At 44.1% G+C, this 26,360-nt stretch overlaps 4 protein-coding genes and 1 long non-coding RNA gene across 7 annotated transcripts in view; 3 read left to right on the top strand and 2 right to left on the bottom strand.

Moving 5' to 3' along the window:
- myo5aa (myosin VAa) overlaps positions 1-5,458 on the top strand; it is a 38,857-nt gene extending 33,399 nt beyond the window's left edge. For both annotated transcript variants that reach the window (XM_062561822.1, XM_062561821.1), the window contains 7 exons: positions 9-163; positions 273-362; positions 631-781; positions 886-1,168; positions 1,258-1,432; positions 1,559-1,639; positions 1,928-5,458. In XM_062561822.1, the coding sequence (XP_062417806.1) occupies positions 9-163; positions 273-362; positions 631-781; positions 886-1,168; positions 1,258-1,432; positions 1,559-1,639; positions 1,928-2,080 (1,088 nt within the window). In that variant the 3' untranslated portion in view covers positions 2,081-5,458. The remainder of the gene's footprint in view (positions 1-8; positions 164-272; positions 363-630; positions 782-885; positions 1,169-1,257; positions 1,433-1,558; positions 1,640-1,927) is intronic.
- Positions 5,459-5,948: 490 nt separating this feature from the next.
- gnb5b (guanine nucleotide binding protein (G protein), beta 5b) lies at positions 5,949-15,470 on the top strand. The gene is made up of 13 exons (XM_037486392.2): positions 5,949-6,046; positions 6,632-6,782; positions 7,931-8,042; positions 8,317-8,453; positions 8,579-8,620; positions 9,948-10,024; positions 10,509-10,641; positions 12,461-12,604; positions 12,862-12,953; positions 13,180-13,228; positions 13,518-13,614; positions 13,840-14,006; positions 14,281-15,470. The coding sequence occupies exons 2-13, from the start codon at positions 6,657-6,659 to the stop codon at positions 14,290-14,292; spliced, it is 1,188 nt and encodes a 395-aa protein (XP_037342289.1). The 5' UTR covers positions 5,949-6,046; positions 6,632-6,656; the 3' UTR covers positions 14,293-15,470.
- Positions 15,471-16,678: 1,208 nt separating this feature from the next.
- bcl2l10 (BCL2 like 10) lies at positions 16,679-20,616 on the top strand. 2 transcript variants are annotated; one of them, XM_037454440.2, is made up of 3 exons: positions 16,679-16,785; positions 17,744-18,202; positions 19,688-20,616. In XM_037454440.2, the coding sequence occupies exons 2-3, from the start codon at positions 17,747-17,749 to the stop codon at positions 19,808-19,810; spliced, it is 579 nt and encodes a 192-aa protein (XP_037310337.2). In that variant the 5' UTR covers positions 16,679-16,785; positions 17,744-17,746; the 3' UTR covers positions 19,811-20,616. The 2 variants fall into 2 exon arrangements, with proteins under 2 accessions (XP_037310337.2, XP_037310346.2); XM_037454449.2 differs by lacking the exon at positions 16,679-16,785 and adding an exon at positions 17,116-17,384.
- Positions 20,617-22,695: 2,079 nt separating this feature from the next.
- On the bottom strand, positions 22,696-24,781 carry LOC119197812 (uncharacterized). Its single transcript, XR_005114448.2, has 4 exons — positions 24,418-24,781; positions 24,183-24,280; positions 23,853-23,929; positions 22,696-23,382 (listed from the first exon to the last, which is right to left on the bottom strand). It is a non-coding gene; the product is annotated as an uncharacterized LOC119197812 (long non-coding RNA).
- Positions 24,782-25,139: 358 nt separating this feature from the next.
- trpm7 (transient receptor potential cation channel, subfamily M, member 7) overlaps positions 25,140-26,360 on the bottom strand; it is a 30,664-nt gene continuing 29,443 nt past the window's right edge. The window contains exons 36-37 of the mRNA XM_062562019.1: positions 26,255-26,359; positions 25,140-26,050 (exon numbers count right to left, since the gene is read on the bottom strand). Coding sequence (XP_062418003.1) covers positions 25,938-26,050; positions 26,255-26,359 — 218 coding nt within the window. The 3' untranslated portion in view covers positions 25,140-25,937. The remainder of the gene's footprint in view (positions 26,051-26,254; position 26,360) is intronic.

Below are 26,360 nucleotides of genomic sequence, written 5' to 3'. Positions count from 1 at the left end.
CTCTCCAGAGCTGAAGCCTCGCGGTGTGGCTGTGAATCTGATCCCAGGTCTGCCGGCCTACATCCTGTTCATGTGTCTGAGACATGCAGACTACGTCAACGATGACCAGAAGGTCCGCACCCTGCTCACCTCAACCATCAACAGTATTAAGAAGATCCTCAAGGTATGTGTGTGTGTGGGTTTCATTGTTTTTTAATGGTGTTTTCAACCTGTTATTTACCTGCTAGATTATTGACTCCAATTTGTTTTTCTCCCTCATTCCTTCCTTTCAGAAACGAGGAGACGACTTTGAGACGGTCTCCTTCTGGCTGTCGAACACATGTCGCTTTTTACACTGTCTGAAACAATACAGCGGAGACGAGGTGAGAAGGAGATAATGTGCACCAACATTTTACCCACAGAAATGCATTTTTATGGCAAATTAGAAATTGTTTCAGGAATTTTGGTAAAAATTGGTACACCGTAAGTTGTTGTTGACGTTAGGGTTGATTGTTGATTGCTTTTTGTAGAATACTATTCACCGTTGCTGTGATTGCAAATGGTGACATGCATATAAAATAACCCAGATTGCAATGAAATAGTATTTTAGTAGAGTTGCTGAGGATAAAAAGACATTATCTGTGCTTTTAGGCTTTCATGAAGCACAACTCGCAGAGGCAGAATGAGCACTGTCTGTCCAACTTCGACCTGGCAGAGTACCGACAGGTGATCAGCGACCTGGCCATCCAGATCTACCAGCAGCTGATCAAATGCATGGAGAACATCCTCCAGCCCATGATAGGTGTGTGTGTGTGTGTTACAACCCTGCGAGCTAATGCTACTGTAGCACAGCTGGGGTTTGCTTAAGTGCTTGGTACTCACAAAGCGTGCGTGGGTTCCCTGCAGTTTCTGGCATGCTGGAACACGAGACCATCCAGGGGGTGTCTGGGGTGAAGCCCACGGGCCTCCGCAAGCGTACGTCTAGCATCGCGGACGAGGGAACCTACACCCTGGACTCCATCCTGCGGCAGCTCAGCGCCTTCCACTCTACCATGTGCCAGCACGGCACCGACCCCGAGCTCATCAAGCAGGTGGTGAAGCAGCAGTTCTACATCATCGGAGCAGTCACCCTCAACAACCTGCTGCTACGCAAGGACATGTGCTCCTGGAGCAAAGGCATGCAGATCAGGTAACCGAGGGGAGCTCCGATGTGTGACCGATACCTCGACCCGACGTTTCGTTGTGGTCATTTGACCTGTGATGCATGTCTGTGCGCAGGTACAATGTGAGTCAGCTGGAGGAGTGGCTCAGAGACAAAGGTCTGATGACTTTCGGAGCCAAGGAGACTCTGGAGCCTCTGATCCAGGCCGCTCAGCTGCTGCAGGTGAAGAAAAAGACTGACGAGGACGCTGACGCCATCTGCTCCATGTGCCTGGGGCTCACCACAGCTCAGGTGAGCCCTCCCGTCATTTATAAGCAACATTCAAATCATTGTTCTCTTCTTCAGTCCGTTCCAAAGCTAAGAAGCCCCGGTCGCTGTAGGTACAATGTGTTCATAACCTCTCTGTGTCTCTTTCAGATTGTGAAGGTCTTGAACCTCTACACTCCAGTCAACGAATTTGAGGAGAGAGTATCAGTGTCATTCATACGAACCATACAGGTAAAAAACACCAACTGAAATATTTGCACCTGCAAAACCATATTACAGATTGAGTCCAGTAGCGTTACATACATTTTGATAGAGAGTAACGTTGTACTTCATGCATATTGACAGCACTGTACTAGTTTATTTGCATGTCTTAATCCACCTACTTCAAAAGTGTCACCATTATTTTTTATATTTTTTAAATGTCCAAGTTGCTAGATTTCAAACAACAGCTTATACAATCACAGTGATTTTGTCTGCACATTGAAAATGAATGATTCAATCTCTTCTTTTTCCATTCAGACTCGCTTGCGAGATCGTTGTGAGAGTCCCCAGTTGTTGATGGACACAAAGATGATTTACCCGGTCACCTTCCCGTTCAGCCCTTCATCCCTCGCCCTGGAGACCATCCAGATCCCCAGCTCGCTCAACCTGGGCTTCCTCACCCGCGTCTAATCGCAGGCCCCACAGGACACCGCACCATCGATGTAGTGGCCACAGTTGGAATTGCAAGTCAAAAAAAAGAAATCGGATTCATATTCACATAGTTTGAGCAATTATGTCCCCAAAAAAATAAGTGAAGTTTCTGATTCAAAACCTGGATTATAAATCACTTAAAACATCAGCTGACTGATCCTGAACGTTGACACAGAGAAAAACCCAATCACGCGCTGAACAACACACATCTGTAAAATACTCTGAACGCACACATGCACGCCAACACTCATGTGCACTTTCTCTCATACAAAATGCTCAAATACACGTGACATTCTTCTACCCCCCCCCCCTCGGTGGCTGCAGCTGGTTTAATTCTGCATCCGTCCACTGCTTGTACAAACGCCCGCGTCTTAGAGAAGCCACCGGAGCAGGTCTACGCCTCCGGTACTCGCTCTGCCTCGACCAGCTGGGTCCGCTTGACGACACCGGCTCTCCCCTTTCAGTGTTTCATTTAGCTGACACACCCAGTTGGGCTGATTTAAAAAAGAAAAAAAAAAAGAAAATCTTGTCATCATCTAATTTTCCTTTGAGAATGTGTACGTAACAACCCGCGGGAGCCCTGACGTAGGTGTCGAGACCTCACAAACTGTAGTTCAGCTATGAATGTCGGGTCTATGCTTCATAGGCAAACCGAAATGCTGCGTCGCAGTAGGAAGCCAGCAGAGTGACACCCCGCTAAAGTCTCTCCGTCCCATGTGGAGGCCGCCTGGACCATCGTCATTACCCTCCCTGAACACAGTTGAGCCAAGACACAACTCATCGTCTGTACTATATTATTTATACATATATAAATATGAATAATATATATCATGTATTTTATTTATTGCATTCACCTCCGTCCCCTTGAATAGATCAGAAGCTTTCTCTTTGCAGTAAACATGTCTGATATATGAAGGCTGGGACCATCGTCTCCCAGGAGCTTTATAAGGGCCGTGTTTGGTCCATTGTAGGCTGTTTATGTCAATATCAGGTCAATTATGTAATCTAGGTTAAGGAGTGCCGGCACAGGTGGTTATTTGTTAGGTCACGTCTTACCGTAGGTATGTCGCTCCCTCGTGTTTATCCTGCATTTCACGCGGATGAAGTGTAGCACGGGTTTTAACTGAGAAGAGGTTCGGAAGGTACGCGGTTTAAGCTCTGAGAAGCGTTTAACCGGCTAACGTGTACGCCGTTTACAGCTGTGACCAGAGCTCACACACACACACACACACACAGCAGGACTCTGCTGCGTCGCCCGGGAGCTCGTCTTCATTCTCCGGTCACAGCTGTACTCACTGCTTCCCAGCTGTTTTACTATTATCAACGTGGAAAATATTTATTTCAGTGTCGTCATTTTTCTTAAGCATTGAAGCTATGTGTATTATAAAGCCATGTATCACTGAGCGCAAGGGACAGAAAAGGTCTCTCTGATGTTTCTCTCCTATCTGTCCAGACCAGTGTCTTCTGCTTTATTCCCAGAGGAACACTAGCTGCAGCTTAGGGGTCTGATTCCTCTCTTGTCCTTCCTGCCTTCCTGTCCAGTGGCTAGGAAAGCCTTTTTATAACCACAATCATTAGATTTTGTGCAAACTGCACTTCTCCCACGTCTCAATTTCATGGGGTCACTGACGTGGAAAGATATTTTTGTCTCTTCCGTCCGGGTGCTGCGATTGTTTTGGCTCAGATACGCAGACTTTATATTAGCTATTTGGTGCTTGCTTTCAAAAGCTGCGGGTGGCGTCGTAGCACAGATGTTGTACCACAGTGTGTTGCACCACAATGTGGCACAACATCTGCACAGCGTGCGCTGCGGCCGCCGCCCTCGTCCAGCCTGCTGCACAGGCTCGGCTTTACCAGCACTGCTACGTACCGGAAATGAACCCCAATGCTTTTTGTTCGTTTAGTTCTTTGAACAGAGAGACCTAGCAGAGGGGCGTGGGATCATTTCCCGGGAATCTGCCCGTGTCGTTGCAGAACTTTCCTTTGTCTGCGTCCACGTGGTCCGAGCTGCCTCGTGCTTTGCTGGCTCGCCCGTCGACTTCCCGCTCTGCCATTAGTATTAACAGTCTACCAAATTTGCCTCTTGCCCTCGTGTGAACCTTATTTTTTTGCCCGATGACCTCATCCTTTCACAGACTTTTGTTAAGGTGCTTATAGTATATTGCACATAGAAGATTGTGAATGGTCATCAAAACTGGACTCACTTTGTCTTTTGATGTCTGTTTAGTTTTAAACCGAACAACAGAAGGAGACTCAGGAAGTATCCCATATGAATTAACACTAAAAACACATGTTAAGTGGAGTGAAGAGAAGGTAGTAGGTGAAGTTGTTTTGGGTTTAACTCGTATTCTTCCATATGCTCTCGTTGGGACGACACGTTGTCAGTCCGTCTTCATTATATCATTTGGATTAATAGGTCGTTAAAATGTAAGAGAAGCAGCGTAACTGAGGGAATTATTTAGTCACATGAATGTTTCACATTGTGTATCAGGATTTTAGTTTCACATTGTTGGACCAAGCCTTATCTGAATGATTTGCTATCTAAATTACTTAAACACCTGATCAATATTGTGACATTGTTTTGTTCTTCACTGTAGTGAAGTGAATATAAATAGTTAAATGTGGTCATTTCTTTATTTCGATAGGGTGTCCTTTTGTCCCAAGGTTGGTGTCACAGTCGGGTCGCACTGTTCAGCCATCAGTCCAGATGCACTTTTTCTTTTTTAGACACCGCTGGGGTTGCAGTTGGATAAATGATGAATAGACGAGGACTGTAAAAACCTCTTCCCAACACCTGTTTTTCTGACCTGTGACGCATTAATCTCCCTCTTCCACATTCCCTCTGCAAGTCGGCGCTTCACTTTCTTAGTGTTTTTTTTGGTTTGTTTTGTTTCTTGCTGCTTTGTTAAAACTAGGAATTAATTCAAGCCACAGGTAAGAAGACAAACACCTCTCACCTTGGTCAGTCCATCCTTCTGGACCGATGTACCGAAGGGCGCAGAAAAACCCCAATGACAATAACCAGGGGCTCTCACAGAGGAGAACGCGCCATTCCTTCACTCTGCGTTTCTACACGTTGACATTATTAATGACCATTGTTCTTATCAGCACTAGCGTTGATTGTGCCATTTAAAAAATGTCAAAAAAATGTCAAAAAGTGAACATCCAGTAAATCATGACCCCAGCTGTTGTGGTACTGGTGTGAAGATGCTGAAACCGGTCCCAGATGTTTCCTCCCTGACCCAAACTGGACTGTTAGTAGATTCTGGTAGCTGTGCTTAGTGAATGTGTTCACCGTTAAGGAACTTGGAATAAATTGTCAAATCTGTAAAAGTAAAATAAAATAATTCAGCACTGTTGTGTCGTCTCTGGGAGATTCTTTTCTGGGAGGGGGGGGGTTCTCATTCTGTAGTCTTAAATACATTTTAGCCATTAAATAAACTGAGCAGGCATTGTTGAAAAGATTTCTGTTGATCTTTGTTTTTCCTTTGCATGACTTTTTGCTTTTTCATTGACTGCACAATAACCTCACTGAAGTCAATCGGAGTTATACGTAATAGATTAAAAAAGAAATTGAATTAAATGTGAGAGCGCACATCTGATTACAACACAAACAAAGCAGGTGGAGTAATCATGCCACGGCTGTGACATGATTATCACCGTAGAACCTTTTTGGATCGGATGTTTTGGCCTAATAACCCAAGGAGGCGCTGTAAGGTCGCGCCGTGTAGTTTAAGGGATTGTAAAATACTGAATCCATAAAAGTGTCCTGGAAAAGGCTGCTAACGTAACGCAGCGAGGACGTATGGGGCAGAGCGGAGTCACAGCTTAAACACTTGACTAAGAAGATTACACCCACTGACAATCCTCTTCACCGGAGAAACTCCGCTTAGTTCTCCACGCATAAATACTTGCTTTGCAGAGGGGGAAACGTTCTCTTGTGAGGTAAGACATCGTTGTCGAGATGACTTCAAAACTGAGTGTTGTGTTCAAGTTTGTGTTAAACTTATGGAACCTAATCATGGACATTTGAGTAGCGAGTGTATAGTTCATGACACGTAATGAACCAGCTTGGATGAAGTTCGACAGCCGTAAATCATTCATTTTGATGATTTTAACTAAATGTACTTGAAACAAATTGAAGGCAATTACACAAATTAGTCCACGTTATTGTGTGCTAAGTGTAATGATTTATATTGGAGAAGTTACTATTAAAAAATAAGTGCCTTCTTAAAACGAGGGAACAGTGCATGATGTAATCGGGATGGGAAAAGTATTGAGTTGTAATTTCGTTGTTATGGAGTGTGTTGCTTGGAGTTGTGCAGTTCCCAGAATAGCTGTGCTTCACTCCGTCCCTCTGGAGCTCAGAGCAGGATCACGCTGGAGTAGATTACAATCTACTTATCTCCTAACACACACACACACAAATATACAAGTGGTCACACAACAATAAAGGAAACCAAAAGAGCCCCTTATAAACCAAAATAGCATGTAGCTGATTGACTTTATGTCTTTGTGCTTCACCCACAGGGCTTGTTGTTGATCGTCTTCAGTCATGTGCGACCAGACGTTCGTGGCGGTCACTTTTGGCCCCTGCGACTGCTGCGGGAAGGCCAGTCCTCTCATGAATATCTACGTCAAGTCCGAGGCCATAAACTACTGCTCCTTCTGTGTGGAAGTGGTAGGTTTTTTTTTTCCCCCTTCGTACTCCTCGTCACAGTAGCCGTCACATAGATTCATTGCAAACTGCAGCAAAGGAATCTCCTCACGGAGTCACTTAGCACTGCGTCGACCCACGTGGTCCAGATGTTATCTATGTCGTCTATGCTCCTAAGTCCATCTCGCATTCATGATGACAGCAACCTGTCAGGCTTCCACATGCAAACACATCTTTAGTTTAATGAGGATAACAGTAACACTTGCTGTTTATCTGACGGCACGTCACGCAGCAGCACCTTTTGACCTGCATCTGTTTTAGTGTCTATAACACACACACACACACAGGACGTCTCTGAGGACATGTGACACTGCGCTCCCTCGTGGAAGTGGCTCTTTGACAGTAACTATGCTAAAATGATCTGAACAATGACGTGTGGTTATGGGAGATACGGAAACATTTGTGAAGTGAACACAAGTCAAATCCTAATTTTGTTTAAAACTCCCTGTCGTGAAAACGTAAATCTGTGATCACAGACTCTTTTACAACGTGTCCTCTATAAATTGCATGTTAGCTTTGGTTCAACGATGGATCCCTTTGGAAAAAAATCACAATATGTTAAGTTTTTTTGTGTATGAGTCTCAACATTCATGGTTTCAATTGTAAATATTGTCATTAAAACCCTGGAGGGGCAATTGAGCGAGGGAGAATAGAGGGAGGATGGAGGGAGGGGGAAGGATGGAGGGCAATAGAGAGAGGGAGGATGAAGGGGTGATGGAAGGGTAAAAGAGGGAGGGAGGATGGAAGAGATATAGGGGGAGGGAGGGAGGGAGGATGAAGGGGTGATGAAGGGTAAGAGAGGGAGGGAGGATGGAGGAGATATAGAGGGAGGGAGGATGTAGGGGTGATGGAAGGGTAATAATAGACGGAGGGAGGGAGGGTGGAGGAGATATAAAGGGAGGATGTAGGGGGATTGGAGGGAGGGAGGGAGGATGGAGGAGGAATAGAGGGAGGGAGGATGCAGGGGGAAAGGAGGGAGTGAGTTGACAAGCTGAAAGCAGAGCTGTGAAAGTGACACTCGCGAGCGTCCAACTTGAACGAACCTCAGACCACTAAACGCCCCCCCCCCCATCCGCCCCCTGCTGAGGGTCTCTTTTCTGTCCTCTCGGAAGATGGCGACTCAGGGTCTCCAGGCAGGGGAGAGCTCGGCGTCGCTGAAGAAGGAGAGCGACCGTCTGAAGAAGAAGCTCGAGGAGGAGCGCGCCAAGCTGAGCGACATCGAGCGTGAGTGTTCGAGGAGGAAACTTCACAGCTTCTCTCGTTGTAGTCTCTCCGTTAATGACGCTGCATCGGGAGTTAGTGACTTAGTGAACTTAGTGTTATTACTACAACTTAGGAAAACAAGTATCATTTCAAGGCAGCTACAACTTATTGCTGTCACCCACATCTCTATTAATAACCCTACGATATCTCATTGGATAGTACAACACACACAGGCACCATTCTGCAGCATTTGTGTGTGTATTCCTACTTGTACTACTTGTGTTTTGTGTCTCAGTGAACCAGGTGGCTGAGAAGGTTGAGGTGTTGGGGCCCCTCTCCATAAAGACCAGACGTGTCCTGAAGGGCCATGGGAACAAGGTGCTGTGCATGGACTGGTGTAAAGACAAACGTCGTCTAGTCAGCTCTTCACAGGTAGGCCTGTGTGTACTACACACACAGATATAGTGCAGTACTCATGCACTACTGTATGACAATTGTCCCTTTTTACAAAGAGCACCGCTAAAGTAGATGGCCTTATTTATTTTTGATTTTTTTAGGATGGCAAAGTGATCATCTGGGATGCATTTACTCTGAATAAGGTGAGTAGAAGTCTGTAAGACTGTAAGACAAGACAACTTGAGAAAAGCTAAGATATGACACAAATGGTGTTGTGCCAATGGGGGACATCAAAACCACCGGCATCCCGGTAAAACTCAAAGAACAGCCTCCAGAGAAACAAATACATCCAAATACATCATGTTATGAGACAGGAATATGTGACACTAAAGTACAACTGTACCTGCTACCTGTGAACCACAAAAGCGCGGATTGACCTTTTTTCGTAATGATAGTTGCAGTATCGCTTTTGTGCATTCAGTTTGCAGTGTGCATGAATTCATTGGATCAACAGCCACATTGCACGTCATTTAGCTGATGCTTTTATCCAAAGCAGCTTACAATAAGTGCGTTTCAACCGTAGAGATACAAACTCAGAAGAACAAGTAACAAGAAAGTACAATTTTCGTCAAATAAGGAGTTTTCAAAACATGTATTTGTTAGTGCTGCAGTTTGTTAGTGTTTTAGTCAAGGTAGAGTCTAAAAAGATGTGTCTTGAGTTTTCGGCGGAACATGTAGAGGTTCTCTGCGGTCCTGATGTCATCAGAGAGGTCATTCCACCATCTGGGAGCCAGGACAGCAAAGAGTCGCCGTCTCGCCGAGTGCTTTTCTCTCAGTGATGGAGGAACAAGCCGCTTGGCAGATGCAGAGCAGAGTGTGCGGGTTGGGATGGAGGGTTTCACCATGTCCTGGATGTAGACTGGACCCGATCCATTCACAGCATGGTACGTGGGAACCAATGATTTGAATTGGATGCGGGCAGCCACTGGTAACCAGTGAAGAGAACGAACAAGTGGAGTAGTGTGGGAGAATTTCTGAAGGTTGAAGACCGGTCGAGTTGCTGCATTCTGGATGATCTGCAGGAGAGAGTTACAGTAGATGAAGAGGCTGAACTCAGCTGAGCATCATGCCAAACGCACTGTGATCGTCTGATGCTCCTCAGAGACGGAGGACGTAGCACCATCACAGAAAAATATGCGTTTAACGATTATCCATCCATCTGGCACCTATAATGACTGTGCTCACACAGTGTGTGTGTGTGTGTCTGTGTGTGTGTGTTATTGTGTGTGCCTGAGTGCTCTTAACAGCCAGGAGGATTTGGCCTGATTTCACCATCATGTCACATCTCTATAGAGTAGAACCAGACTCATCATCATAATCCTCATTAATACGGGTCTACTGAATCTTTATGTGTGTGTGTGTGTGTGTGTGTGTGTGTGTGTGTGTGTGTGTGTGTGTGTGTGTGTGTGTGTGTGTGTAAAAGAGTATTTGGTTTATATTTAGAACGATTACCACCCACATGTGTTACAGGAACATGGGGTAACCCTGCCGTGTACTTGGGTTTTGGCCTGTGCTTATGCCCCCTCAGGGTGTGCTGTGGCATGTGGGTAAGTACAGAGAATTATTTCTTTTCATTCCCTGAAATCTACTCATTCTCGTCGTTAAGAATCAACAAAAAACAGCGCAAAGTGAACTCATAATTTTAAAATAGTTTTGATACAACATTTATACATACAGGAATCTGACTTGGTGGTTGGTGCATCTGTATTTTAGATATTTCATCTCATTGCGTTTGTAAAAACACAAATAATTAGAGTGGCCGTCCACTTGTATTTGTATTTTATCTATTAACACTGTGTACAGATACTTCATTTGTTTGTAAATGTATATTGTTAGTTACTGCTGTTGCTCAGTAAACTTGGATCCTACTGGGAATGTGTTTTTTCTAATATTCAGAATATGAATACGTCACTTAATACTCAGTCATCATTTCTGTCAGCATGGATCATTAATAATCATCCATAATGTTATTATTGTCTCCTGTTTCATCAAGACATCCTCTAACTTCTTGTCTGCTCTCCCCTCTCAAAGCGGATTGGATAACAAGTGCTCGGTGTTCCCGCTGTCGCTTGACAAAAATGAGAATTTGAATACAAAGAAGAAGTCTGTTGCCATGCACACAAACTACGTATCAGGGTGCACCTTCACCAGCTCCGACATGCAGGTGAGCCTTCCGAGAAGCTGACCGTAACATCCTTCTACATCATCATTTTATCAATGATTAAATGCATATTTCTTTGAATAAATGTCCTGTTTACTTTGTAGCGGTAGACTTTTAGAATAAAATAACGTGCATCGACCTGATCCGTTCGGGTAGGCGTCCTGAGATAAAGTATGCTGTTATTCCCAGTAATTAGTCACGTACCAGACCCGAAAGGTGAACATGAAGGAAACGGATGTATGACCTTAATACTCCACTCCCCTCGGGCACAGCGCCCCGATGGCGGAGCACAGGGAGACGGTTCGCAGAAACCTCCTCTGTCCTCCGAGTTTATTAATAGACACTGAGTGGTTATTATCAAGGAGACAGGCTGTTATCTAGCAAAGAGGGGAGCACACGGACCCGAGGGCAGAACATTTAACACACAGACACGCAAATACATGCGTCCCTCTGGAATTTTTCTTCCGTGCCGCTTGTCAAAAAACAAAGATCAGTGCACACCAGGACGCTGCAGCGCTCACAGGCCTTTCTGCTTCACCCTCGGCATCGAGTGTCACAAAGTGTGTCACTGTTTGAAAGACTGGTTGCACACTTTCAAGCAGTCTTGTATCTTGTACGTGTTTGATTGTGTGTGTGTGTGTGTGTGTGTGTGTGTGTGTGTGTGTATGTGTATGTGTGTGTGTGTGTGTGTGTGTGTGTGTGTGTGTGTGTGTGTGTGTGTGTGTGTGTGTGTGTGTGTACGTGAAGTCTTTTACATCAGTGACGATCAATGAAGACTCATAGAAAGCAACCTGTGACACTACTTCTTCTATCCTTGATAACTGGGTTGGCCTGCTATGTTTGCTGTTATAAGGCGGACCTATGTCACTATGGCTTGGTGTCTTTTATGTGCGCGCATAAAGACTCTTCCCGTGCGCGCGTATGTGTTTCGATATGTGAGATCTGCCGTTGCACTTTCTCGTCAAAGACATTTACACGTGTGACCACTGGGTAATTTAAAGGAACCCTTGCTAGTATTTAATCAATGGTGACATGCAGGTGGTGGTGAGAAGAATCAGGCGGATGCAAAGGCTGTCGGTTAGATCAATGAGGTTCCCATCTGTGACAGCCAGTAATTGTGGCTTGCTGATAATTGCATTCATGTTGAAACTAGCGCTACATGCCAGTGCAGGCGGGGTGGGATGTGTTTTTGTGCCTGAGGTCATCCAGCAGGAGCTCTGTGATCCAGCAGCCAGCACAGATCTCTGATGTCAGCATGCGTCTCTAAGTGCATATAATAGGTTTTCATCAGAGGGATCGCTGGCATTTTGGAATTTTGTTGTGGGGAGACATTGTGCACAAATGTCATGGTGCCTTTAAATGTAGTCTCATGACGGGAGAGGAGCTCAACAGCGTTTCTCTCACTGTGCACACTATTGGAACGGACTTTATGAGACGCACTGAGGACACTGTGCTGTTTCTAGTCCCAGTGAATGATTCGTATTGTACATATTGCTATAACAGCTACTCATAGTCCATTCCATTGTATAGTATTTTTTTAAAGATATTTCATAGTATGTGAAAAATCATTAAAAAGTCATTGTATTGTATGCCAAATATTTAATGATATAATTTGTCATAATCAAAGTCATCATTTAATTTCATGGAAAGAAAGAACTAATGAATAATAAATAAATAAAACAGTGTGTGACAAAGTACTTGCTTAATGAGAAGACAAGAAAATAGTAAAAACAAATCTGAACATGCATGTCTTCCTGTTTTTTGTATGTATGTTGCACACGGGCCGTCTGTGCGTGCGCTCATGTGTGCATGTGTCTGTTAGCTGCTGACCTCCAGCGGTGACGGCACATGTGCACTGTGGGATGTGGAGAGCGGGCAGCTGCTGCAGAGCTTCCATGGTCACACAGCGGATGTCTTGTCCCTGGACCTCGCCCCATCTGAGACTGGCAACACGTTTGTCTCTGGGGTGAGTGAGAAAGAGTGTGTGTGTGTGTGTGTGTGTGTGTGTGTGTGTGTGTGTGTGTGTGTGTGTGTGTGTGTGTGTGTATTTATGTCTGTCATGTGGTTGAAAAACCTCTGTAACTGGTTCCTGTTTGGATTGAGTTTCTGATTTAAAGATTCTGGATCTTTTTACAGCATCAATATTTCCATTTGTGTGTGTGTCTGTGTGCGTGCGTGCGTGCGTGCGTGCGTGTGTGTGTGTGTGTGTGTGTGTGTCATCAGGGCTGTGATAGGAAGGCCAACGTGTGGGACATGCGCTCTGGACAGAACATCCAGTCCTTTGAGTGCCACGAGTCCGACATCAACTGTGTAAAGTGAGTTTTTTCTTGAAAATGAATGAGAGACTTTAGTGAAAATCTTGTCATCAATTTGCTAAAGCTTATCATATAAGATGCTAAAAACCATTCTGGTATAAAAAGACATTTTAAATATTTTCCACTTTGTTTGAAAATATATTGCTTTTGATTTTGGATGTACTTTTGTCAAATGTGCCAAAACACACAACTTTCGCTCTGTGTTGTCGGCCGTGTGCGTTTCCAGGTACTACCCCAGCGGAGACGCATTCGCTTCCGCTTCAGACGACGCCACGGTGAGTCCAGTCCTATGTTCGCCGTGACGTGTCTGCTGGTCACGTCAATACGCGCACGTGTAGGAAGTCTGTTTATTTGATGAAGTCCGCCGTCTCAACTAGTCGTGTGTCATATTGTGGCACCGGCAGGCTACACCTCCAGCACACACATACAAATACCAGCTAAAGAGTTACCACCGACCCCGTTGGTAACCCAGTACCTAATAGTGACTAAAACTACCATTGTCTACTTGTGTGTGTGTGTGTGTGTGTGTGTGTGTGTGTGTGTGTGTGTGTGTGTGTGTGTCAGTGCCGTTTCTATGACCTGCGAGCTGACCGGGAGGTGGCCGTCTACCAGAAGGACAGCATCCTATTCGGTGCTGCCACGGTGGACTTCTCTCTGAGTGGTGAGGAGTTTGTGAATGGATCCGTCTGTTGAATGATGGACAGTGCTCATGAGAATTGAGGAATAGAATACGTTATCTGATATCAATGGAGCTATTTTTAATCATATTCCGAGAATATTAAAGTTCCCTATCTGTCAGCCAATTTTTCATCCGTATCTGCTTCTCCTTTTTCCAAATTCCCCGCTTCCTCTTTGATGTACTTTCTCTTCCCTCCACTCCCTTCAGGTCGTCTGCTTTTCGCTGGTTATAACGACTACACCATCCATGTGTGGGACGTCTTGAAGGGAACGCGTGTCTCCGCCCTGTTTGGCCACGAGAACCGCGTCAGCCGAGTCCGAGTGTCCCCCGACGGCACGGCGCTCTGCTCGGCCTCCTGGGACAACACCTTACGGGTGAGCCACAGATTCCCCACACGGCCTCACTTCTCCCTATTCGTTTTGTCTTTTTTTCCATTCACGGAATCACAGCATTTGAAGGATAATGAGATTTTGAATAATTGTTAATATATCAGATATATCAGATCTTTTTGAATTTTTCAAAAGGTTTACAGTAAAGCTAAACAGCCCTGCTCAGTATTTGGGGTTAGTTTGGCCTACTTATTCCACTGTGTTTAAAGAATGTTGAGATATTTTAACCCATGTGATTCTCCTGACTCTCCCGATGCAGATTTGGTCATAGAGCCGATATGTCACAGTGAGGAGTTCCTGTCTGGCACCAACACTGCTGCAGGAGGGTGTACATACGAAGCGTCCGTGTGACACACACACACACACACACACAGGCGGCTAACATGAAGTCTGTCCTGAATGAGAATATGTCATTGTATCAGAACCGTAGTGTGAGCAGTCATGGTGGGATTCCTAACGTTTGTCATTGTCAGCAGGGTGACTGATAGAATAAATATGTAACTGTTTATGCCAACAAGGAGGGAAATAAGAGAATTAAAACTATGTAGATATACAGACAATATATAAGATTATCTTGTAAATGATGAACATTGGTTAACTGTTAGACCTTTCCTGTATACATATACATACATTACAATGGAAGACAATGTAGCCACCATTTTGTTTGGTTTTAATATACATAAACGTCAAAAGCTCAGTCAATAACTAGTAAAATAAAAAGTATTTTGTTGTAGCTTTCATTTCTGTTCTGCCTTTAATTCACTCAGCCCTGATAACCTCACTGGAAGCCGACATATATTCATGCGTCAACCAAAATACAAATAGATGATCAGTATGATTGCTGATTTTCACTGATTGGGACACACATGCAGCATTAAACACTGATGTTGCTATTGTTTCGATCCCAATGACCAACTTTTGCTCTTTTGGAAGGAAGAAATGAAACTATACAGAGGCCTTATCCTATTGTTGCTATTTTCTTAGCCCATTCTGTATGTGATTTCATAAAACAAAATATTCAGATTGATATGCCAAGAGAAACGGGTACCGTTAATAAAAAAACAAGAGAATACAACTACATGGACTCAAGGGAAACTAAAGCAACCACCATGTTGATTGAACTGACAGCCACAAGGGGGCGCAACACTTTATTTTAGTTCCAACAGGAATGCCTGGCTGCCCTCAATAAAAACTCACATTGTATCATCGTGTGAAAATGTTTACACAGATGTATTTGAATCCTCAAACTAAACAGTCATAGCGGTTTTTGCATGTGAATACTTACTGCCTATCAATTATATATATGACATCACAAATAACAATTTTCCCAATCACACCATATTTATCAGACGGTCTTTCCCCTTTGCACATTTCGTTTTTTTCTTTTTAAACAATTGTCAAAGGGTTAGTCATCCTTCTCCACATCATCACCCGTCACATCTCCAGAGCTTTGAACATGGACTGTTTTTATTAAAACAAGTCAATATCTGCACACGAGGTTCCGAGGCCTCCGCAGCATCGTGCTTTTCATTTCACAAAGAACGTCTGGAAACTTGAAGGATAAAGTGTGTGTGTGTGTGTGTGTGTGTGTGTATATATATATATATATATATATATATATATATATACACACACACATGATGATATATACACATGTGTGTATATATATATATACATATATATATATATATATATATATACACACACACACACACACACACACACACTTTATCCTTCAAGTTTCCAGACGTTCTTTGTGAAATGAAAAGCACGATGCTGCGGAGGCCTCGGAACCTCGTGTGCAGATATTGACTTGTTTTAATAAAAACAGTCCATGTTCAAAGCTCTGGAGATGTGACGGGTGATGATGTGGAGAAGGATGACTAACCCTTTGACAATTGTTTAAAAAGAAAAAACGAAATGTGCAAAGGGTTACCCTTTGCACATTTCGACCAACTCCAGAAAAATCCTAATCCAGGTTTAAATTAAAATATGTAAAAAAAAAAAAATATATATATATATTTTTTTTTTATTTTTTTTTACATATTTTAATTTAAACCTGGATTAGGATTTTTCTGGAGTTGGTCGAGGGGAACACCCAGAGGGAAACACCAACGTGAGGGGAGAGGTCAGTGGGAGAGATAGAAGGGACTAATTGATGGAAGGATGGGTTTTACCACGGGGAGAAAGTACCAAAACGCGTCACAGTATCTGCTTTGACTGCCATTCATTTGAATACAACCTGAAGCCTTTTTCACTTCCTCTTAAACTTCACTGAGCTTGTCTGTATGAGTAGTTTACAAACACCACACAGTGAGAGCGAGAGGAGTGAAACCCAAAAAAAACCAATGAATTGGTCCGTACAATTCCATGAATAGAGACTTTTTTAAATTTTAAATCCCCACTAATACTCATCTTCCGCTTAAATACAGACACTAATAATCCATTACCGAAAAGTGTATTGATGAACACCTGCGTGTATTTCAAACTCTCACACGTCAACAATCCGATGAATTGGTCTTCTACGTGGAACCTGACAGCTATGGACGTGGGTGTATATTTTTTTTTTTTCTTCCATTTTTACGGTTCCGGATAACTGTTACGAAGGGGCTTTGTTGGGTTTTTTTCTGCGGGGGGGGGGGGGGGTAACTGTGCGGAGGCGGAGCCACAGAATAAATGTGCAGCTGAAGGGAAGCGGTGAAAGCTCCGAGGTTCTCCTTCCGCCCTGCGTGTGTGCACAGAGCAGTCTGATATCGCTGGGAGGGTAAGCTTTCCTTTCTCTTTACGCACGGAACACACGAATTACTTTTATATATAATATAAGCCTTTTTTTTAACCACACCGAAATATCGGGACTTGTGACAACGGGGGGGGGGGGGGGCGGAAAAAATAAAACGAAACAAATAAAAAAAAAAAAAGGCAGCGTTTAAACCGCGCTGATGTGGCGGCGCTCGCTCCTCGTCGCGCCGGCGGAGATGGTCCTTTGTGTCCTCCATTGCTCTGGTGACAGATCAGCGGGCTGGTTGACCGAGAAAAGGGAAGCCGGCTGGGAGTCCCCCCCCCCCCCAATTCAGAGCCGGGGAGGAACGGATACCAGCCGTTGCGTAGCCGTCACGTCGCGGTGGTATTAATATCGTTTGGATTGAGTCTCGTTTACGGAACTCTGCGTTAGCATCTTCCGGGCTAACGGTCGCACGGGCTCGCGGCTGTTAGCTGCCTGACGTTAGCTAATGTTCACGTATCTTTTGTGACCTTTACCTTTTTACGAATGGTTGATGTATAACGTTATATCGCTATTTTTAACAGTTTGTCCTTTTTATAAAACATTTTTTACGGGACTGGTGGTTTGTGGTAACCTTGCTGGTAATTTAACGTCACTGTTCTGCTATTAAGCGGCGCTTATGGGAAATGTAGTCTGAACAATTTAACGAAACCGCTAAAATAAAATACCCGCTGTTTTATTAAATAAAACTTTAAATCAATGTTTCTGGACTGTTGGATCTGAAGATATCCCCCTCCTAGAGCATTGTGTTGTAGACAACCAATAATTAAGCAGCTGGGAGATAAAACTAATGTAAATAATGGTTGCAGGCCTGAATTTATTTCCAATTTTCACCCTCTCACCAAGAAACTATACATTTCTGTTTTCAGTAGCAATGTAACCGGCTCCTTTTTTAGATTCATGAAACGAAGGCAACAATCTTTTGTTCTCCTCCTTTTAGAAAATGTCGTGCGGGCTGTGGAAAGAGACCTTGGCCCTGGCAGAGGACTACCTGTACCTGGGCCGCACCAGCCCACGGCCGGCCCCTCCCCCTCCCAGCGAGTCAGCCGCTGCCATGAGGCGCCTGGCCCAGGACATGGAGACCCAGCACCAGGCTCGCTTCCACGCCCTCGCTCAGACCTTCCTCCGGCAGTGCGGGCCGGACCCCTGCTCCAGCCTCAGGAAGGTGATGGAAGAGCTGGTGGGAGACGGACGCTTGAACTGGGGGAGGGTTGTCTCCCTTTTCGCTTTTACCGGGGTGGTGGCCAGGCAGCTGCTGGAGCAGAAGGCCACGAAGCTGGGGCTGGACCCCGGGCAGGAACTAGGACAGGAGCCCGGAAGCTGCAGGGGGCTGGCAGAGACCATAGCAGACTACCTGGGAGAGGAGAAGAAAGACTGGCTGCTGGAGAATGACGGCTGGGTAGGTTGAACCGACGCGAGCTGACTCAACACAACCCCCGGTAGATGAGCGGAGCGTTCGAATACTTAACCACGAAACTGTCGAGCGTACATCTCCCGACGTGGAAGTGATGATTTGAAACTCTTGTCGTGGGAAATCACCTCGTCTGGATCATAGATCATATTGCGCTTCCTGCGTGGGTTTATATTCAAATCGTGTGTAAATGCGGCCCAAAAAAACCCCCCTTCCCCCGGCTTGGTTTAAATGCTATGACTCACGTGGCTGCTATGATTATATGAATTGTGGAGTGGCAATAGGCCACATTGTGAGGAATGTTCCAAAAAAACAACCCGCAGAAGTACAAACCCCGAGCCGTGACCCAACATGTTGGCCATTTAGATGAACCAAAACACTCTGATAACAAAAGCTGTGTTGTCAGGCCAAATTTGACTAAGTACTTGTTCAGCAACTGAAGCTCAGAAGGACAAAGGTCATTTTTAACTTCATGACGGGATAGTTATGATGTACCACACATGGACTAAGGCCCCTGAAGCCTCAACAAACTAAAGTTGAATGTCTTTTGTGAATGGGTTTGCCCCGACACACACACACACCCACACACACACCCCCACGGCTCCTTTCTTCTGGTGGCAGCTGGTTTGTAACCTGCTCAGCCAGATGGACTTTGTAGTAACAGTCAAAGCTTCTGTGTGTTGAATTTGGCTCTGGCTATACTGAAAGTTAGCGTGGTATGACTAGAAAAACAAGCAGCTGCACAGCAGGAAAACACCTGGAGCTGAGAGCAGGTGCATTAGAGTCTGGCAGCAGTTTGAAAACATGGAGAAACACACACACACACACACACACACAGCTGGGCATCGTCTTGTTTTTTTGTTGTCTTGCTAATTGGAGCAGAATAGGAATGAATCGGTTCATTAATGGTAGGAACAAATTCAATAGTTTCTGTACAAACACATGGCACATTTTTCCACAACTTCAGGTTGAGACTCATTTTGAAGTTGTGTGCGATCAGGTTATTTGAGAAGCTGCAGATGAGTGCACATTCTTGTCTCGTCCGTCAAACACTCACTTATTATTCAACTAGTCTTCTCGGTTTGTTTAGTAAAAACGTGCAGGAACACAAAGCAGCAGGTCATATTCTAACCTACTAGAAAACCAGATGTTTCTCACCATAGCGCCGGCCACTTTGGTCTAATGAACAATTCCGTGTTACAAATTGTTAGTGTCACAGACTGGTGTGTTACCCTGTTGGGGCGTTAGTTGTGAGTTATTACATGTTATAACTATGACTCAATCTGGACACCCGTAAGGCGGGCTGCTCCGATCGCTGCGCCCTCAGAGACGAACAATACGCTTACCTGCAGAGTTGATATCGGTGTGAGAAATTCATACCGTAAGGAATTTGAAACCATTATGAAGCGTGTGTACTGGTTGAACCGGTCAGCCCCATCTCACCTGCTCTGTTGCTCTGTCTCTTTCTTGCAGGAGGGGTTCTGCAAGTTCTCCCGCGGTGCCAGAGAAGTCGATCTGGACTCGTCCATGAAGAAGGTGCTGTTTGCTGCCGCCGGCGTGGGCCTCGCCGGACTCACCTTCCTCCTGGTGCGCTAGCCTGCCCCCCCCCGCCCCCCCCAAACAAACGCTCGTCCATGTTCTCATTCCATTTGGCACAGTAGACATTTTGAAATTTTAACGTCAATGCTGCAACAAAACAGGCTTTATCTGTAGTGAATTCAGGGTTGTATCTCACATCATCAACTGAATGTTTGCACACTCAGACACCCCCCCCCCTCACGCACACGCACACACACACTAATACTGGCATCTCATCATCCATTCCTTACGATTGTAAATTATCTCACTGCCTTCAAACATTTAGGAGAAAATGATTTCCGCTTGCATATCAGACCGTGAAATTAAAAAAAGCACATGTTTCTGGATACTCTTCTTGCGCTTTTTGTATTTTCAGCTGTGCAGCTAAAAGACTTCAATTTTCACACAGCTTTTGATTTAAAAATGGTCAGCTGCCTTTTTGTTCATGTGTTTATGTAGTATAAAGCCATTCTAGTGTACAATGTATAAATTAATATATTATATTTATATGAAATGAAACTAAGCCGCCCCCTTTTTCTAACCGATCCACAGCTGATTCTGTCGTTTCATTTAGTTTTCAATCGACTGAGTCAGTTTTACACGGATCAGCAGCTGAATCCGCTCAACACACCACGGTGCTGTGATGTGTTTCTCATATCAACCCTAACCAACAGGGGACCAATCTGACATTAAGCAGACTAGTAGAACAAACTTGCTATGGCACCCCCTCCCCCCCCAAAAAAATCCTGTAAACATTATATTTTTACATTCTTTTGGTTTATTTATTTGTCACTGTTTTTATAATAAAAAGGAAGCAACTATTGGTTCTTTGTGATTGAAGTCTACTTTCTGTTTCAGTGTAATGTCAACTTTTCGTAACGGTTTTCTTTAGAGGTCTACGCATCAGCTCAGTGTGTCGAGGAATTTAAATGATCTGCCCTCTCATGTGCAGACATTGTCATAAATAAGATCTGTTCGGCCTTTTTGCTCCTCAGACATCCAGTTAAGCAAAAAACCACATACGCAAATGTTATACCCAACGGTACCTAGACCCTGAAAACACCTTTTCTATTGGTTTTGTTAATTAAGCGGTGATTTTTTAAATGTATTCTATTACACTGGAGTCATTATATGTGCACCTAAACCCAAATGCATTCATTTGACATTTAATTTTAAGTAAGTTAACATAAGTTGAATCAGCTAAAATGTTATTTTTTGACCAGCTACTATGTTGAAGCGCACAGTAATGCATTACTACAGTAACAATGTAACGCTCTACTGCTATATTTAGTCCAATATTACTTGCATTGAAGTAAGTCAATATAAACATTCAACAGTAAGTGTTGGCGGGCTTATAAAACTCTTCCTCATCTCCTAAATGTGGATTGAACATTCACAAGCTTGAAATGGGCCACGGATGCCATTCAGACCGTGGTGTGATCGAAAGTATGAACACATCACTGAATCGTAAATGAAAAGCCGTTTCTGTCCTTAGAATGATGATGGTTCAAGTTTCACACTGAAACGGATTGACTGAAGACTTTGTACCTGAGCTTCAACGAACGGAAATAAAAAAAACCCAAATACAAGCGGTTTAATTAATCGGAAATAAAGTCGCACACTTGTCACACGTTACAAATGAGGCCTTTGTGTGTGAGCGTGTGAGTGTTCGCCCGCCATGACACAGCAATGAGGTAATTGTTCCTGCACGTCCTACTTGTTATACACAAAGGGACCATGTGTTGGTCTTTATATTCATTTGGAGCAATGAAACTGAGCATTTACCGAACACACACACACACACACACTTGTCTCCATTACGGTCACAACACACACCCACATTGTTTGCGAGAAAGAGAACCACAGCGACCTCTGATGTGGGGATGGATGTTTCCTGTTGATACGCTTGACTCTTACCAGTGAAGACCCAAATCGAGCGTTGTTATTATAGTCATGTGATCATATGGATTATGTGCTGCAGAGATTACATGGACATCTGTAGCCGATTTAAAACCCAACCTTGAGGGTTTTAAAAAGCCAAAGTTTAGAGCCCGCAACACGAGTCCTCTCGACCCATAAGCTGATTGATACATTTATTCAACAAATCCCAAACCCAAAGGAGGAGCCATCCTAATCATTTAAAGTATCCAAAGAGCTTATTTCTGAGCCGCTGCACCTCGAAAGGGTGAGAAACTCTGTGACCTCCACAGAGCAACACAACAACAGACAGCTGGTCCAGATGTTCTCACACACGGCCGAGGAGATAAAAGGAAGCCCGGTAGTCACAAAAAACATTGTGAGTTCACTGTCAAGTGTCCACAGATAAAGAGCAAACAAGTGTACTCATTCACACAAGGGAAATACATTTGAAATCAATAAAAACGTTTTATTACATTTCAGAGGCAAAAAAACACAAACATCATGATTGGTTGGACACCTAAACTTACTACTCACCGACTTTGCAGATTCACATTTAAAAGCCTTTAATGAGAATATAAAAACATGAATGGAAACAGGAGGATGCGTCACAGAGTTGATTAGTTTGTGACGGCGAGTCAGTCACGTCGGCTCAGATCACCGCACAAAAGAAAATAAAACATCTTTTAAATCAATGATTCCACACATTCTTTTCAAAGATATTATTTATTGCACTTCAGGAAATTGTGTTGGAATTGATTACAAATTAGATAACAGTATTGTAACAATGCTGTAAATTGTCTTTAAAAAAGTTCAACTATATGCTCAAAGTCAAATTAAATATCACATGTTTAACATTTGTAGTTGTAGTTTGTTGTTTATCTAAGCTGGTAAAATGTATGTATAACAGAGATGGCAGTGCTCTTTATTACAAAACATCCAGGTGATAATCCATCTATATATATTTTAAAAGAAGAGCATATATGGGGAGTACAAATACAAAATATACCTGATGTCTTTGATAATAATATGTTAAGAAGATTCCGTTGACACGACAGAGTATTTTTCCACAAAAGGCAAACTATCCTTGAGCCCAATCAGGGGACCTGCAGCCTTTTGAATGATCCAAATGGAGAAAAGCTAAATGTGAAAAAAATGTGTGTGGCTTAAGCAAGATTCCCGAGTAGTGCAGCAGAGGCGATTCGTTTGTGAGTAAATAGCAGACGGACGTGACGAAGGCAGCTCGTCGGGCTCCAGTCAGCTGAATGGCTCCTAGACTTCCATCGTGTCCACACTGAGTGACTTTTAATGTGAACATTCATAAACTAGAGTGCGGATCAGTGTCTGGCTCCCCAGAGCAGGCCTCGTCATCTTCTCGCCTTTGTCTGTATTCACCGCGAAGACAAGCGGTCAGATCCCCTTCGTGGCTGATGCTGAGACTTTAAAAGCTTTTCATTTTGGTCCAAAATGACCTTGTTTTTTCAATGATTTAATGTTTTACATTTTAATTTCCCTTTTTGTATTCAGATTAGCATCCGAACCGTGAAGAGAAACCAAACCCTCGTCCTTGCAGTGTGAATACAGCTTTTTAAAAGAAGGGAGCTCATTTATGACTCTCCCTCCCCTTTCCCTCCTCCTTATTTGCCAATCATCTTCTTCACCATCTCCACCAGCTGTAAAACCAAACAAATACAGAACCTAGTGTGAGTCACGCGGCCAACGGAACCCGTCCAGACAGAACCAAACAACGGGTGAGGCCCACATGGTCAAAGCAATAGAAGCATCATCAAGCAGGTCAGGGCTGGTAAAAGAACGTGTGTGTGTGTGTGTGTGTGTGTGTCCGTGTGTTTGTGCGCGCGCGCGCCTGCGCGCTGCTTTCAGGAGCGCCGTCAGTAGTCACGTGCTTATGGAAAGTATTGGTTAAAAGTTTACTTTTGTTTTTGCACCAAAAGAAGAACATTATGAAAATATTATATTGAGCACCAAAATATAAATAAAGTCGACAAAATGTGTTTTCCGCAGCAAATGACTAGCACTTCCTTAAAATGAGCTTCACCAGGTTTTACTTAAACCGAAACTACGAAGCCCCCCTTTTCATCTTTGAAAAGAAAAAGGCCGATGTGTGTGTCAGGAAGACACTGACCTGAGACGGGTCAGGAAACGATCCCTTCTGAAGCTTGGAGTAGATCAGCTTACCGTCCAGCGACACCTCAAAGCTGTCTGTAGGGGGGGGCAAATGCACCAGCGTCAATTCACTGAAATGTAGTTTATTATTTAAACTTTAAGGTCGACCCCAGTCAGCACAATGCTACGTACGACAATTTGCTACATATAAACAACCCATAAATATATTTATATATAAACCCATGAGATACAAGTGAACAGGAGCCACTGTCGTTTCACTGCGACGTTTCAAGGCCTCGTGGTTAATGTGCTACGTCACGCTGGAGAGGACAGAGAACGTTAAAGTCACCTTTCCGGCCCGTGGTCCCGGTGACCTTCTTCACCCCAGGAACCTGTTTGAGGTCATTTTCCAGGCGGCGGGAGCGGGATGAGTAACCTCATCCTCCACTGCGACACAACACGAAACAATGAGGCTTCCTCACAGGGCGCGGTTCAAATATGCACAAAACGAGCCATTCAAAGCAAAAGCGGGCTATTAAGTTTAAGTAAGCACAAGTTTAAATGTTTGTAAATGAAGAACTTACCAATATTCAACAGCGATGGTTGCCATCGTCCCGCTGCGGGTGTGTATCTGAGCTTTGGAGTTTAACGAAGAGCTGCGCAAAGTACAGCGGGGAGCTGGATGAAGCGCTGCAGGGCGGAGTGGGGCTAATATACGAGCCCCCGCACCGAGTGGGAGGGTAGAGCCGTCCGCAGAGATGATGTGTCACGCTTGGCAAACGGTGTTGTTTACCAGAATTACACTTCCTCCTTCCTCACACGGCGCGACGTGTCTGCTGCTCGCGTGAATAAAGTTGATAAAAGGTTCTCTGAGGACAACGCGAGCGATCAGCTGACCAGCGGCGCGTCCTCGGCTGAACCCACAGCGGCTCGCAGGTGAGCTGTCAATCAGCCCGACACAAAGTCGCTGTGTGAGGATTCAAATACCAGCAGCTGCCTCCGCTCGTACACCGGACTCATTGTCTCCCACACCCCCCCCCTACACCCCCCCCTCCCTTTCATCAACAGGCCCGTACTGCTCCAGTGATGATGGGCTCAATGAGACGGAAACATTTGGAATTAGAATCTGCTCAAGCGGCAGAAACAAAAAAAGTTTCCCCCAATAAATTGTACAGTACCTCGACAAGCCTCCCATTAGAATAATAAATAAGACACACACACACACACACACACACACTTCTGAACGGTTAAAGTGTGTTTGTTCCTTGATATTGAAACAAAATATTGGTCATGCATTGACAAAATAGAGCTGAGCAATGTTGCTAAAGCTTTTTTACATTTTTATTTGTTTAAAATGATGTCCAGTACAAAATGTATACAGTAATACCCTTAAGTCTGTCAGTTCCCCTGAATAAAATATTCTGTTCAGCTCATGCCAGATAACAGTATCTATAAGATACACTGGATTGTAATTTGCTCATACGATAGTTGATGACAACGATATAGCAATAGTACCTTTGTAACAATAAAAACTTCCCGCAATATTTTTTTAGTGGACACACTTTCAATACAATAAAATGACATACATCACATCTGTAAAAGTTGCATTGCAATCAGCCCATATTTTACAAGATTTTCAAATGCATGTAGGTCTGCCCATTAACTAAGATAAAAGGTTGTGATATAAGTGTTTACACATTTATAAAAATGATGTGGTGACAAACTGCGTTGTTGCAGTGACGGAGTCCCAGCAGGCTCTGAAGCTGCTGTAACACGTGTACAAAGCACTTAGATTTGTTCTTTTTAGACAAGGCAACTTCTCAAACTTAAATAAATAATAAACCCTCTGCAATGATATTATACCCGTCAATAAATCCCGTTCGCTCTCTCATTTTATATATTTATATATATATATGTATGTATGTCAGCATGGTTGGATTCAACACAGCATTTTGGCGGAATCAACAAAAAATATGACATCTGCATGCACTGGTTTCCACGGAAACAAGGGGTGAATCTTCCAGTTGATTGGGCGAGCCTCTCTGCTCCTTGGCTTTGTGTTAAATCGTTTGTTGTGTGTTCTCTCTCTGTGTCTCCAAACCAATCACAGCATCTGCCTCATTGATTGACGGGCCTCTTTTACGCTGCCCCCCGGGTTGGAAGGGTCGTCATGTGGGAAGGTCACCTTATCTGGAGTGTAATCGTTCCGCTTTAGATCTGGAAGACGAAGGTACAAAGTCAACATGTTACAACCGATTAGAGCTTCTAAAAATCTTGGATCAAAATGGAGGAAAGGTTCTGTGCTAAACGAGACGTGTCGGAGCACGAAGCACTTAAAGTGGGGTGTGTTTGTCTCTTAAAGCAGTAGAAGGTTTTTGTTCAGGTTGGGTCCCTGAACAGCAGCCGGTCAACGTGCGTCACCTGGAAGCTTGAGTTTCCGACAGCAGGAGTTGCAGTGGTGCTTCGCTCTGAAGTTCCTAATGGCATCGTCCCCCAGGTTGGCAGGTCCAAATATCATGTCGTAGGA

The sequence above is a fragment of the Pungitius pungitius genome, chromosome 4 (assembly GCF_949316345.1).
Source record: "Pungitius pungitius chromosome 4, fPunPun2.1, whole genome shotgun sequence".
NCBI classification, from domain to species: domain Eukaryota; kingdom Metazoa; phylum Chordata; class Actinopteri; order Perciformes; family Gasterosteidae; genus Pungitius; species Pungitius pungitius.
The sequence above is the reverse complement of the archived record's forward strand: the minus strand, read 5'-3'. Positions and strand labels throughout refer to the sequence as shown.